This window comes from Trichosurus vulpecula, chromosome 2 (genome assembly GCF_011100635.1).
Source record: "Trichosurus vulpecula isolate mTriVul1 chromosome 2, mTriVul1.pri, whole genome shotgun sequence".
In the NCBI taxonomy this organism is placed as follows: Eukaryota; Metazoa; Chordata; class Mammalia; order Diprotodontia; family Phalangeridae; genus Trichosurus; species Trichosurus vulpecula.
The window spans coordinates 40,235,391-40,249,274 of record NC_050574.1 but is presented as its reverse complement, the minus strand read 5'-3'; the positions used below and the strand labels follow the sequence as shown (position 1 = coordinate 40,249,274).

The 13,884-nt window shown below is 55.2% G+C and overlaps 1 protein-coding gene across 1 annotated transcript; it reads right to left on the bottom strand.

Moving 5' to 3' along the window:
• Positions 1–5,592: 5,592 nt before the first annotated feature.
• LOC118838417 (trafficking protein particle complex subunit 6A-like) lies at positions 5,593–13,566 on the bottom strand. The gene is given in 7 exon segments (XM_036745714.1): positions 5,593–6,548; positions 7,093–7,116; positions 7,119–7,185; positions 7,505–7,588; positions 9,337–9,454; positions 9,737–9,804; positions 13,479–13,566. Coding segments are annotated over 7 exon segments (417 nt in total). The 5' UTR covers positions 13,503–13,566; the 3' UTR covers positions 5,593–6,516.
• Positions 13,567–13,884: the final 318 nt, after the last annotated feature.

Genomic DNA, 13,884 nt, shown 5'->3' with positions numbered 1-13,884 from the left:
CACGGTGGGAAGGAAATCAAGTCCTGACCCACTGTGACTGTATTTCCTCACTTTTAGGGCTCAGGCCCCCAAACACCTCTCTGCAAAATGAGGAGGCTGAGATAGATGGTCTGAGGTCTTTTCCAGCCATGACAGGTCATGGGAGGAGGGAGAGTGGCCTTGGGAGCCTTTTCTCTCCCAAGCTGATTTCTGTTTAGAAGACTGAGGGAAGGGCCAAGTGGAGAAACAACAGGAGAGGATGGTGCTGCTTGAGAAGAGGTGAGTGGTCCTCTCTCCTAGGCCTTCCTTCTGGAGGGCTGCCTGGCCCTCAAAGCCAACCTAGCAGGGCATCCTTCCCCATTCCCTGGCCCTCTCCTTCGTTCTGGAAGGAGGGATCATGGAAGGGAAGGGAAGACAGACTGATGGAAACAGGGTGGCATGGGATGGCGCCCTGGTAGCATCAGGGCATCTGCGATGTAGCCCCCACAAAGAAGGTCCGAAAGAAAGGTGAGGGTGATGAAGAGGGGTGGCTGCCACCTCACTCCCTCACTCCAGCAGAGGGGATGGAGGTGCAACCGATGGGCCACCCAGAGCCCCTTCACCCTCCCTCTTCTTTTGCTTCACATCTGCCTTTCTTTTCCCATTTCCTCCTGCTGTTTGCCCTCCTCATTCCTCTCTGCTCCCCCAGAAGGTGGTATACCAGCATGGTCATCATTGACTGGTTGCTGCTTCCCTTCCCCATCTGGAAGACTCTTTACCCACACCCCTCACCCCTCAGCATTTCACACTGCAGCTTGATAAACAAATGCCCTAGTTAAGATAATTCTGGTGCCCCTTGCTTCCATCCCTCCCTTTTAGGAAGGTTTCCAAAGCTAATGATGCTGCTCACCCCACCCCCCAAGCTAATCCCCCTCATTTCCCCTTCACCCCTGCCTCAGAGTTCAGGCCAACTAGTCCATCTACCCCCTCAGACTAGGAAGGATCAAGGATCACGGGCCCAGAGGAAGACACCCTCTACCTTTCCCCTGATAGCTCTCAGGGTCAACAAAGCGATCCAGCCGGAATCGAGTTTGGCCCATGGAGGGCATTGTCCCAACGGTGCCCACAGCAGCATAGGGCTTGGCCATGGGAAAGTTGAGTGTCTTGTCTGGTCAACCACCTCCTGCTGAGAATAAGAGAGGGTAGAGAAGGCCCAAGACTTGGAATTGAGCAAGGCAGGATGTGCTCCCCCTCTAAAGATTCTGAGGGGCTTGAAAAGGGTAATAGGGAGATGTGCCCCTAAGGATATCAATTTGGAATCAAGGATCTGAGTTCTATTCACTCTGCAGCTGACCCTTTGACATTTCCCCACTGAGCCTGTTGTCTGCAGATTAAGGAAAATACTGACCGGAGAAAAACAAAGTCCTTGTCCACCCCACCCCCCCCAGTCACAACCCCTTCCAACTTTCTCAGAGCTGAGGGAGATGTTCTATATCTGTTGAGGATGAGTGACGTTAGAGGAGAGGTTTGCCAGCTAAGTGATGGGAAGAATGAATAAGGTCTGAGGTTGCAGCTTGGGGAGCTAAGTATATTTAGGGCTGGCTAAAGTTCTTAGAAGTAAGTAATGGGACTAAATAGGTTTGAAGAGTAGATAATAGCTGAGGGGGTCAGTTAGGTTGGGAGAGAGGTGAGATCTTGGGTGAACTGGGTAAGTTGGGAGGAACAAGTGAAGTTCGGGGACTGCTAAGGGAACAGGTGGGTAAGGTCCCCTCTCCTTCCTTTCTGCCCCCTTCCCCTCCCCCCATCCCATACCCCAGTCTCATACCTGGTGGGGAGGCAGCTTCAGTAGAGGCCTCAGTTCCCTCCTGGTGCTAGCTGCATCCTGGGCCCCACTAGACTGAGGGGCTAGGCCCAGAGAACCCCTAAAAAACCCAACCCAACCGGTCTTCCCACCTCCACCTCCACCCTCACCAACTACAGGGATGTTCCCTTTGCCACCCCTGCCCCAAGCCAAGTAGTACTGGGCACACCCACCCACTCACCCCCTGACCAGCCTCCTTGGTTCATTCCTTCAGGAGACCTATGAGCTGTGGAATGAAGGACCCAGGACTGGGTGATGGGGACCCAAAAAGGCACAAAGATGGAGAAGAGATGAGAGGAAGAGAAAGGATCGAGGCAGAGATCCAGAGGGATCCTTAGCAACCATCTAGTCTAATCTCACTGCACAGAGGGGGGAGACTGAAGGCCAGGGGAGAACGGACCCACAGCAGATTGCCAACCACTGGATGGGGCTGGTCCCAGGTTCCAGCCCAGCACCATCACATGTCAGTTCAAGGATAACTTTGGGTCATTTCAGCTCCAAGCCCATTTGAGTATCTGGGCATGCCAGAATGGCAGGACTGCAGGGCTTTCTAGGTGGGAGCCATTCCAGGGCCAGGGCTCTCTGCCCCCTACCAAAGCAAGGAGGCTGGAGCTATCCAGTTCTAGCTACAGCTGGCCCCCATCCCCCAGCTTCTTTCTCTTAAGCCCTCCATTCCCCTTTGGGCAGCTCTAATTGCTAGAAACCCTCCTGCCCACTTACATCAAGCAGAAATCAGATTTTCTGAAACCGGTTGTTCCTCCTCAGTTCCTCTTTTAACACTGGCCCTTCCAACACTTGAAAGTATGGCTCCTGTTTCCCTTCTGCACTATGTTCACCCATGTGGCTCCTCCAGCTCACCCTTGATGGCATGCTATCCACCCCTCTCTTCTATACCTTTACCTATGTGCACTCCAGTCTGTCTCTTCTTCCCCCTGTCCTGGAACTACACCCCTTCTGCCTCCCTCAGATGTAGAGGGAAGGGGCCAGGCTTGGTCTGCTGTCCTGCCCCAAGTCTGCCCCACCTGCTGTGAGCTCCCAGCAGACTGGGCCTCTGACCAGTCTCCCTGCTCCCCAAACACACTTCAGCTGAACTGGGTGATGGACATGTTCTGGAGAGCTGCTGGTCAGATAGGAAACACAGGGGAGGGAGCAGGGATTCCATCTCACCTTCCTAGGTGAGCTAGAGTGGGGAAAATGGAAGGAAACCATTTCTAAGGAATATGTGAAACATGTTGCATTAGCCCAGTGCTTCGAAGGCCAGACAGGTGAACCCTGAGTGGGGCTTGGCCAGTGTCCTCAGCCTGATCCCACCAACCCTTCCTGCCCAGGAGCTCCAATGGCAATGCTGTGCACACAGTAAGCATTTAATAAATGCTTGTTCATTCATTCGTGACTTAGCATGATTAACAAGATGAAAGCCCTAATCCCTACCCTGGTATTTAGGAGTCCCCACAATGAAACTTTCTTCTATTTCCAATCTTCTCTCCTTGGCCCCCCTCAATAAGGCCTGGGAGAAGTCAAACTAGCTGACTCACGGTTCTTTGAATTCAGTCTGCCCTCACCACCCACCTTCATAGGATTTCCCAACATCTCTACTTCCACCTGGCTTTAAGAGTTACCTCCTTCAGGAAGACTTCCCTGATTCACTCTTCCCCTCACTCCCACATCCTTTGTTCCTCCCCAGAAAGCCTTGATAAGCAGTACCATTCTGGGCTATCTTATCAGCAGGGCCAGCATTCCTCAGAGGGAGTCCTCACTGAGCTGCCTCCAAGGTTCTCCACCTCACTTCCTAGCACAAGAAGCCTAGTCATAGCAGGTGACAGAAGAGTAAGGTGAGCTGAGCTGAGGGTGGCCAGGCAGAGCCCACCTGTGACTCTGGCTATGTGACCACAGTCCATTGGGGGATCCCTGCTTCCAAGCTGGAAGGGACCTCAGAAACCATCTAACGTCCTTACTTTAGATAAGGAGTAACTCATCTGGGGGTCACACACCAGATCCCTGTCCAAGAGGGGACTCCACCTGAACCTGTGGCAAAACAGGGAGAACAGCCCTTAGCTTCTCCTTGGAGGCCCCCATCGTGGCCCTCAGAACCTCATCCTGCACAATTGGTGGGGCTGTGGAGCTCCCATCTCAGTCCCCTCTGCCCATGTGAGGGCTCCTCCTCGATCCTCCCCTGGAAGCCCCCATCAGGGGCACTGAGGGCCCTTTCCCCAGGCCCTCCTCTTGTGTCTTCTGTTCCCTTCACTAGATTATGCTCTTATATTCCTATTCCCTATTTCCGTACTGTTTCCTATTTCCTCATGCTTGGCATAGAGCAAATGGTTCCTAAGTTTGTTGTGTGACTGGGAAGGGCAGTGGAATTAGGACCTAGGTCTGGACCAGACATGAGGTCTCGGTGTTGAAAACACCTCCAAGGGAGGCCACTGAAGTTCAGTAACTTTTCCTAAGTTACCCAAGGCATGGAGGAGAGAGTAAGTGACTAGTCCAGGGTCTCACAATCCCCATGTTCTCAAAGGTGGGACTTGAACTGAGGCCTTCCTGACTCTGAGATCCACCATCTAAATGCCATTACCTCCCATGACTAATTTTTAAAAATTCCTCCTCACCTTTCAGGGACTGAGCTGGTCTGGTGTCTCACCTCCCTGACTACCTGTAATGCATGGTGGGGTCATGTATACCTCTACTACCTAGATGTGACAGTGCTGTCCTGAGAACACAGCCAGGCCCCCCAAAGGCCTCTGGGCCACCTTCCCCTCCTCCCACCTTGCCACGGGGCCCCTCTGAGCAGGCTCTGCCTCAGAAAACAAGCCTCACCTCTGCTGGTCCAAAGAGCAAAACCCCTGTACAGGAGGAGCATCCATCCTTCTCAAGGTCAGAGGCCTGCTGTCCTGCAAGCCCTCCCCTGCCCATAGAGTGACCCTGAGATCACCCCAATCATGTGACCATGGCCATGTTCCTTTTCTAGCCCTCAGCCAGTTTCCTCATTTCTAAATAAAGGGCTTGGCCCCTTTCTGCTCTAAATTCCATTAATGATGGAGTCCATGAACTCCAGCCACAATCATAACTGGGCAAATGACTGAACTTCTCTGGGCTTTGGTTTCCTCATCTCCAAAGGAGATGACCAGGCCAGGCTAGACGGCCTCCACAGAGGCAGCATGCTGGGCACTTGGGGGCAGAAGATCAAAGTCTGGACAGCTCTGAACTTGGGTTGGGCTGAATCTCTCTGAACCAGCTTGGCATGCTACAACCCGACCCAGGATGGGGGAATCGGGAGACCCAAGTTCCCACCCAGGCCCCAGACCCACTGGCTGCGACCTTCTGCAAACAATTCCCCTAAGCCGATTTCCTCTCTAAATGGGGGTACAGCCTCCACTGTTTACCTCTCAAGGGTGTCATAAGAATCAAAGACCTCTGGAAGCCTCTTCTAGCTAGGAAGATGCCTACCCCAAAGAAGGCCTAGGGGGCTCTCCCTTCTTGTGGGTTCAGACTGAACAGATGGCCAGACTGGGTGGGCAGAAACAACAGGCCAGCAGCTCACTTAGTGGAACTGGGTGGCCCTGATTACTCTGGGTGCCCTGATTACTCTGGGTGCACACCTGTGTCCTCTATTGTGTCTGTGGGTGTGGATGCATTGTGTTGTCTCTGGGGTGGGCCTTGCCTTGTGCCTATGTATGAGGCAGATAAGGACACTGCTCACACCCACAGGAGTCTTCCCCAGCTCTGCCTCCCTCTTGGCTCTGTGGAGTCTAAGGAGAAAGAAGAGTGACTGAGGCTCAGGGGGCCAGGACCAGGCTTTATTAGAGAGAGGAGACAGTGATCCCAGAACTTCAGCATGGCTCTGAGCCTCTGGGGAGGTCCCCTCAGACTCTGGGACTGAACGATCCCCCTGAGCCCATGGTCCTTACAGCTCCCAACACTGGCTGTCACCCAGGCTCCCTGACTTCTAAGGACCCAGGACTCTAGGACCACTAGCCTTAGAATCCTGTGGTTCCACCAAACATTCACAGCCCCAAACAGTCCCTCAGATTCCCAACCTGGCTGGGTGACCTCCTGGGCTCCCACCACTCTGGGAACACAGGATTAGTTCTGGGCCCCCATCTCAGGGGCCTGTCCAGAAAGTGGAGACTAGGATGGTTAGAGGACTGCAGACCTTGGGAAGGCACAATGGGGTGAAAGGCCTGGGGAAAACAAGCTTGGAGGAAAGAGTGTGCTGGGAGGTCAGGGCTCTGGAAGGGCTGTCATGAGGGAGGGGCCCCAGATTTTTCCCCCTTGCTCCCTGGGGGCACAAGAAGCAGGGGCTCTGTTCTGGAGATCTGCAGCCCTCCCCAAAATCAGAGCTGTCCATAAAGAGACTGGGCCACTCTAGGAGGCAGAGAGCACCTGGCCTCCTGGTCCAGAGTGGGGCCTCCTCCAAGCTCAGGCCCCCAAGAAGAGAAACTCATTGTTCCAGCTTCAGCATCTCCTGGCAGTCTGTTCCCTCCCGGAGCTTCAGTCTTCTCATCTGTATGATGGGGTAAGGGTATTGCTTCACCTAATCCCTGGGATGCTTCGAATCTATGTAAAGCACTCTGTAAGCTTCCATTAGGAAGAAAGGAGGATCTCAGAAAGCAGTGTCTGCCAGCTCTCTGGAGCCTGGGCTGGGATTGAGAACCTGCCTCAGTAGATGGGGAAAGGCTGGTACTTGGGCCTGTGGCCTTTCAAGCCTTCTGAATCACCACCTGGAACTTACCTAGAACAAAGAATGCAGCTGGTAAGGAGGGGGAGCACATGCTGTGTGTGGGATGGGGGGCCGAATGCCCAGGTGACCAGCAGCAGGGCCAGTGTGGCATGCTGGACACGGCCCAGAGGCCTGGGGTCTATTTGCTATGGGGCAACTTTGGGCCAAGGACCAAACCTCTCTGAGTGGTGGTTTCCTCATCTCCAAAGGAGGAGGGAGCTGGACTCTGGCTTCTCCTCCCTCCCACCAAATGGCCTCCCACTGGGGGATCCAGAGGCCAGGTGGCCTTGGCCACAACCTTGGAGGCTAACATGGGCCAAAGATCTACATCAGAAAAGTCAGGCTCATCCCTGGAGCCCTGCCTCCCTTCCAGGGAGGGGATAGGGCCAAAGGACAGGCCTGTACTGCCCCACACCTGAGCTTGGGACCCGGAAGGAGGGAAGGAAGCCACATGGCCTGAGCTTTGGGTGGGCTCAGAAGCCCTGAGTCAACCCACTCTGGTCACAGGCTGACTCTGCCTTTTTACCCCAGCTGGCCCCCATCCCTGGAGACTCACAGGCAGGCAGGGAAGCCACGCTGGTGTGACGGAGCTCTCGATGCCCAGGGCGCTGAGGGTGCCCCGGAGAAGACCACACGTGAAGGCAAGAAACTGGAGGGGAAAGACATGGCTATATCAACTGCCTCCTGGAAGTCCACAAGAAAGGGGGCTAGTCCTTGGACCCAGAGCTGGGGAGAGCAGAGGTGTGTGTGTGTGTGTGTGTGTGTGTGTGTGTGTGTGTGTGTGCTCGTGTGCACTTGCACGCAGGGCCTAGGGGGAGACACCCACTGCACACTGCTCAAGTCTCTCAGAGCCCAGGGCCTCCCATCAGGCCCAGAACAGAGGGAGCTGATGGGGCACAGAAGGGAGGTGATGGGGAGATCAGCCAGACCTTTCATTACCAGGACCCCCTCCCCTGCCTACCCAGTACCTTGGGTGCTTCCTCCAGATACTGCTGGCCCCAGGCCATCTGTGTCAGGAAGGGAAAGTTGTTATCTTGCAGGATGTAGGTGCCCTAGAGGAGGGGAAATGCCATTGAGGCTGGGCCTCTGAGGCAGGCCTGAGGCTCCCCTGAAGACAAAGCCTGGGACTGAATGGACCACTCACTGCCCATGGGCTCACCGGCCTCAGTCTCCACCACTATACAATGACCGGACTCACAAAACCTTGGCACTGAGAGTGACCTCAGAGGCCGCCTGGTCTGGTGTAGGCCTGACTCTAAATCTGTTCTCCCATGGCCTGAATAAGGCGCCAACTGGTGAGGCAGGCGCCCCAACTCCTCCTGGGAGGGGGGCCACCCTGGGTCACCGGGAGAGTTCCTGTTTCCTGACCTTCCAGACTGTGAAATCTGCTGCTGCTACCACCTCCCCCACAGGCCCTCGGAGAAGAGAGTCAGATTGTCACTGCCCCCACTGTGCTCACGAGTGTGCACACACACATACACACACACACACAAAGACATACACAGACAGACACATACTCACACTAAACAATAAAGTCTCAGTTTTTTTCAACCAGGCTTCAAGGGGGGTGACCTTAAGCACCTCCCCTGGGGTCAGGGCAGGGGAACATCAGCTCTTGGGCTAAGGTAAGTCAGACCAAAGTCCTGCTCCTGCTCCTCAGGTCTTGTGTGACCTTAGACCAATGACAGGAACCCTGTTATTTCTGGGGTTCTGGCTTCCATCCCTCCTCCCCTAGGGTCTCCAGGATTCAGCCCAAAGATTGGCAGGACGTGGCCTCGGGCCCCCTCCCTGCAGCCCGTTGGCCTCTTTGTCCGGTGGCAGGTTGCCATCTGCTGCGTGGCTGCCAATCCAGACTGACCAGGTGGCTAGAAGCCTCAGGGCTCTGGGCATCAGCCACTATGTGGCCCACGTTCCTGGAGCTGATGGAATCAGTCTTCCATTGGGTCCTAATGGTTTACCCAGTGGGCGGGTGCTGCTATGTGTCTGAGGAAAACCAACCACACCACTCACTCTGGGGTTTAGACTGCACATTTCCCATTTTCTCTGTCCCCTTCTTAAATCCAGGCAATCAGCAAAACAGGAAACCAGGCCTGATTTGGAGCATTTTCGGATTTCCAGGGTGTGGACACTCGTGTGGAAAATTAACAATGGCTCCACTGAAATCCTGGGAGCCGGCTCTGGCACATGCCTTGTTCTCACCCAGCTGGATCCTGGGGCCCTGACTGTCCCCTAGGGAGCTCAGGGGGCCCTCCTCTGGTCCTGGAGCTGTGGCTGGGCATGTGCTGGGGGAAGGTCAGGGGAGGACTAAATACATGGTCTCCTTTTGGCACATAGCAAACCAGCCAGTGAGGCTGCAGGAGAGGGGGGATTAATGTCCCAATTTCACAAATGAGAAACCGAGAAAGAAGGAAGGAAGGAAAAGGAAGACATAAGTATTTATTAAGGCTCTACCGTGTGCCAGGCGCTATGTTAAGCCCTTTAAAAATATCTCATTTATCCTCACAACCACCCTGGGAGGAAGAAGCTATGACTAGTCCCATTTTACAGATAAGGAAGCTGAGGCAGTGATTAAGCACCTTGCCCAAAGTGTTGGAGGCTGCATTTGAACTCAGGTCCTCCTGCCTCCTGGCTCAGCGCTCTCCCCACGGTGCCATCTCAGAATGGCAGTCTCCATTTGAAGCCAAGACTTATGACTTCAAGCTCAGGGTCTTTTCCAGGATAGTATAATGAGTCCAAGGACAAGGGGAAGTGAGTGAAGTCGGGCCTACTTCTGACTCCTGGGGGCTCCACCATCACCTACCTGGTGGTTGGTCCTGAGGTTGTCCGTCTGCTTCCGGAACACAGCCCCCCACAGGTCCCTGCATAGGAACTTGATGGTGTCCAGCTCCTCTCTGAAGACCAGGGCCCCTCGGGGCAGTCTGGGAGAAATACAATCTTCTGACTGGAGTGTGAAGGCAGGGCTCCAGGCCCAGCCCCAGGGGGCCAGGGAGAGAGGGTGCAGGATGTAACCCAAGGTCTAGGAAGGCTCTGGATTGGGGGCAAGGGAAAGGAGACCTAATACCACCACCCATTTTGGCTCCTAGTACCCTAGGGGGGCAGTGACCAACTGGGGGCTTGCCCCTGCAGAAGGGTCTGAGCACATGGGACAGAGAACCCTCCTAGCCCCTAAGCCCTCTGGAGGATGGTGCCCTGGCTCTCACCTCTCAGCCAGGCCTTGGCCCACATGGAAGCCCATACCCTCGAGGACTGTCAAGCCTGTCCTCTGTCCCTAGGAGAGGAGGGGTGGGGAGAAGGGGGCTCAGACAGGGCCATCAATTCTGGGCACCTCCCCTTCTCCCCCAGCGCCCCCCCCACCCCCTCACCCCCTGCGAAAGGAGAAATTACAGATGAGTAATTTTGGATTAGGAATGGAAAAGTTTGCTCCCAGGGCTGGAATCCTAACTCTGGAGGTGGACAAGCCCTAAGACACCTTTACTTTCCCCCTCAAACTGCCAGAGAGGCCAGGGAGGTACCCAAGAAGGCACCAAGACTCTCCCCTCCCAGGACAGGGCCTGGCCCATGACCCCCGGCCTCGTTCTCTGTTCCAGGGAGCCAGAGCGGGAGAGATGGGCTCCTGGCCCTTCCTCAGCTGGGCTTGGACTCCCTCAAAGGCATTTCCTTCCAACCATGAACCCCTGCCCAGGGACCCAATCCAATCCCCAAAGACTGCTACAGTCAGTCATGAGACAAGGGATGTGCAGGAACCAGAGAAGATGGGCCAAGTCTGGATGTTAGGTAGTTAACTGAGGGGCTAAGACTCTCTGAAAAGTCAGTGACACTCCAGAGCTGGGTGTACTGTGGGAGGGCCCGAGATTGGACAAGAGGTGGACAGGGCTGTTCAGGGGGGCCAGAAGGGCCTTAACAAAGACAGAGGTGGAAGAGGCCTGGAGGGCACCGAGCAGTGGGGGAAGGGGGGTGTGAGAGGAGGTGAGGGGGCAAGAGGCCCTGTAGTGACCCCCAGCCCAGTCGCCTCCTGGGCCTGGATCATCTGTGCCTATGTCCAGCTCCCCCTTAGCAGTGAATGCCCATGGGGGGAAGGGGCAAGGAATGGAGGGACAGTGGGAGAAAGGCCTCAGGGACAGGAAATGAGGACAGCGCAGGGCAAGTGGGGAGGGGTGGGCCAGGAGAGAAGGAAGAATGGCAAGGTCATAATGGAAGCAGAAGGGGTGGAGGGAAGGCTGAGCATCCATCAGGCAGCATCTCTTAGGGGCACGTGTGTGCATGTGTGAGTGCGTGCACTGTCAAACCGTGGGCACACGCAGAGAATGGACTCCTCCAATCTTTGAAGGAGCCTCCATAAGAGGAGCGAGGAAGAGCCAGAGCTGGCTGCCAGGAGCCTTCCAGCTCACCTGGTTCAGCCTGTCTACCCCACTCCTCACACCTCCCTGGAAAGGCTGAGGCCATCCAGGCACCCCTCCCAAGCTCCATCCCACCTTTGGTTTGCCCGCCAACCTTTGCTCCATGCCTGCTCTGGCCCCCATCCCCATCCACCTGCTCCTGCAGGCCTATCAACCACTCCCCACTCCCCATTCTCAACCTCTCCTGCCTCCTTCCCTGCTGCCTACAAACCATCACCATCACCCCATCCTTAAACCCCTTCACTCAGACCCACTGGCCCCTGAAGCCCCCATCATCCAATGGTCTGTCTTCCCTTCTTCAGCCAAACCTTACCATCTTATATATATGAAGCCTCACCCACAAGCATTCAGTAAGGGCCTACTACCAGGCACTGGTGTTGGGGGTGGGGACCTGCCCTCAGGAAGTTCCCGGTCTGACCAGGGGAGATAACACAGGCTTACATATATGAGCATAGACAGAATGGACACCTGGTCACTGGTGGAGAAGGTTCTAGATACTCTCAATTCCTTGCAGTCTGGCTGCCAATTCCTTCACGTAAACGAACTGCTTACGTCAAGGTCACTGTGATCTCTTTCCTGGTCCCTCCCTCCTCCCCGGGTCTGGGCCAATCTCGGGGCTCCTAACTTCCTCCTTTCTGCCAAGGGCACCATCTTTGCCACATTCACAACCTGGGAGTCAATCTTGGCTTCCCAATCTCTCCTCACTCCCATCTATGACCAAGCCTTGAGTTCCACCCCAGTATGTCTCCCCAGCTCCAACCAAAGTGGTCCAGCTCCTTATCGCCCCTGCCTAGACTCCTAAGTGGTCTCTCTGTATCCAGTCTCTTCTCTGTGTCCCTTGTCCTCCACACAGCCTTCAAATGGAGGCTCCAAGCACGAGACTGACCAGGACACGATTCTGTTGGAGAAGCGTCAGTGGGACTCCCTCCCTAACCCCCCCCCCAGCCCCCTCCTTCCCTGCCACCAAAGGCCCAGGATGGAACAGACTCCCATTCACAAGCTGCCTCCCTGCTTCTTCCCTGCCCCCCTTCCTTGCTCTGCGTTTCAGCTTATGCCAGCTGGCTGACATGCACCAGACAGTCCTGCCCGGAAGTCACTCCTCACTTACTTCTGCCTCTTGGAACACCTAAGTCCCTAAGCTCAAATGCCACCTTCTTGTAGGGCTTTTTCTCTTATTGCCCGGCAGTTAATGCCCCTCTCTTTCAAATCAATGTACCTTTATTTTGTAAATACCCTGTTTATGTTTATCTGTGAGAGAGTAACCCTGATCACCCCAGCTGTGTGTGAGTACCTACCCCTGACCCCCCCAAATTACTTTGAATTCCTGTTTTATATGAGAGGCAGCCTGGCTTGGGGGAGATAGAGCTGGGCCTCAGAGCAAGTTCACAGCTGGGACCCAAACTGGCTGGGTGACCCTGGGCAAGACTGAGCTCCTCAGTGCTCCAAGTGACTCTCTGAGACTATGGCCAAGTGCCAGAACCAGAACTGCTGCTGGCCTGCCTGGTGGGAGCCTCCCCACAATAACAAGTCCCTGAGCTATTAAATCACACAGTCAGTCACACACACACATCATCCCCTCCACATCATGGGGGTTAGAGGCATGGTGCCCCACCATCTAGGAAAAATCTGAAAAAATGTTTTGGCTCTCCCTTCGCACCATATATCTTGTGCATTTCTGAATTTCTAAACTTTTTCGATTGTCTGCTGCCCTTTGCCTGTGTTGTCTGTGGCTTTCACAAGACTCCCCAAAATTCCAATTTAATTTCCTATGCTGACCCTCGATATACTGAAACCAGGATGGGGAAAGCAGCAGAGTGGAAGGGTAACTGTGTACACACACACAGACACACTGTGCCCTATGTGCCTTTGGTCCTGTTCAATTCTCTGTGACCCCATCTGGGGTTTTCTTGGCAGAGATACTGGAGTGGTTTGCCATTTCCTTCTCCAGCTCATTTTACAGATGAGGAAACTGAGGCAAACAGGGTGAAGTGACTTGCCCAGGGTCACCCAGACAGGAAACATCTGAGGGCTATTTGAACTCGGCTCCTCCTGACTCTGGGCCAGCCTCTCTGTGGTGCCACCAGCTGCCACCTCTAGGGGCCTGCTGTCTCCCAACAAAATGTAAACTCCACGAGGGCAGGGAGTGTTTATGTATCTCTAAGGGCAGGTGGGGGGAGGGGAAGGGAAAGTGGGGGAAAGAGAAGGGAGAAGGGAGAGAGGGAAGGGGGAGGAGAAGGGGGCAGGGAGAAGACGGAGGGAGGGAGGGGATGGAAAGGGGGAGGAGAGGAAGGGGGAGGAGAGGAAGGTCGAGGAGAGGAAGGTCGAGGAGAGGGGAAAGGAAATAGAGGGAGGGGGAGGGGAGGAGGAGGAAATAGTGAAGTGGAAGAGGGAGGAGGAGAGGGAAGGGGGGAGGGGAACGGGAGATGCACAGTCTGAAAGGAAGGACAGAAGGCAGAGAGGACACAGGGAGGCCCTCCTGGCTTCACCTCGTCTCCTGAGCCCCGGCCCCGCCATAGGCGGCCGCCACCACCCCGGTGTGAAGCACCTGAAACAGGGTCTGGTCCTCCATCGCCGGCGCTTCCGCCTTCAGCTGTCACTGCGCGCCCCACCCCACCATGTGGTTCCATTGCATGCAGCAGTTCCATTGGCTGAAGACCGAGCCACGTGGTCCCCGCCTCTCTTTCGTTCTAGATCCAGGGCCCTTCCAACACTTCTATTGGCCCAGAGAGATTTCAATGTGAATTCCGGCATCCTCTTCCTCCCTCCCGGCCTAAGGCTCAGAGGCAGAGCCGCTTTTTAAGTCATCACACACTATCAGGTGGCCGGGGGTGGGCGGGGCTAGGTAGCACCTCCGCGCACCCCCATTGGCCAATTCCTTTTCCACCTCCAGCCCTTCGCTGTCATTGACTGAAGCGGCCGGCATGTCACGTGACCTAGAGCCGCTCGGCCTT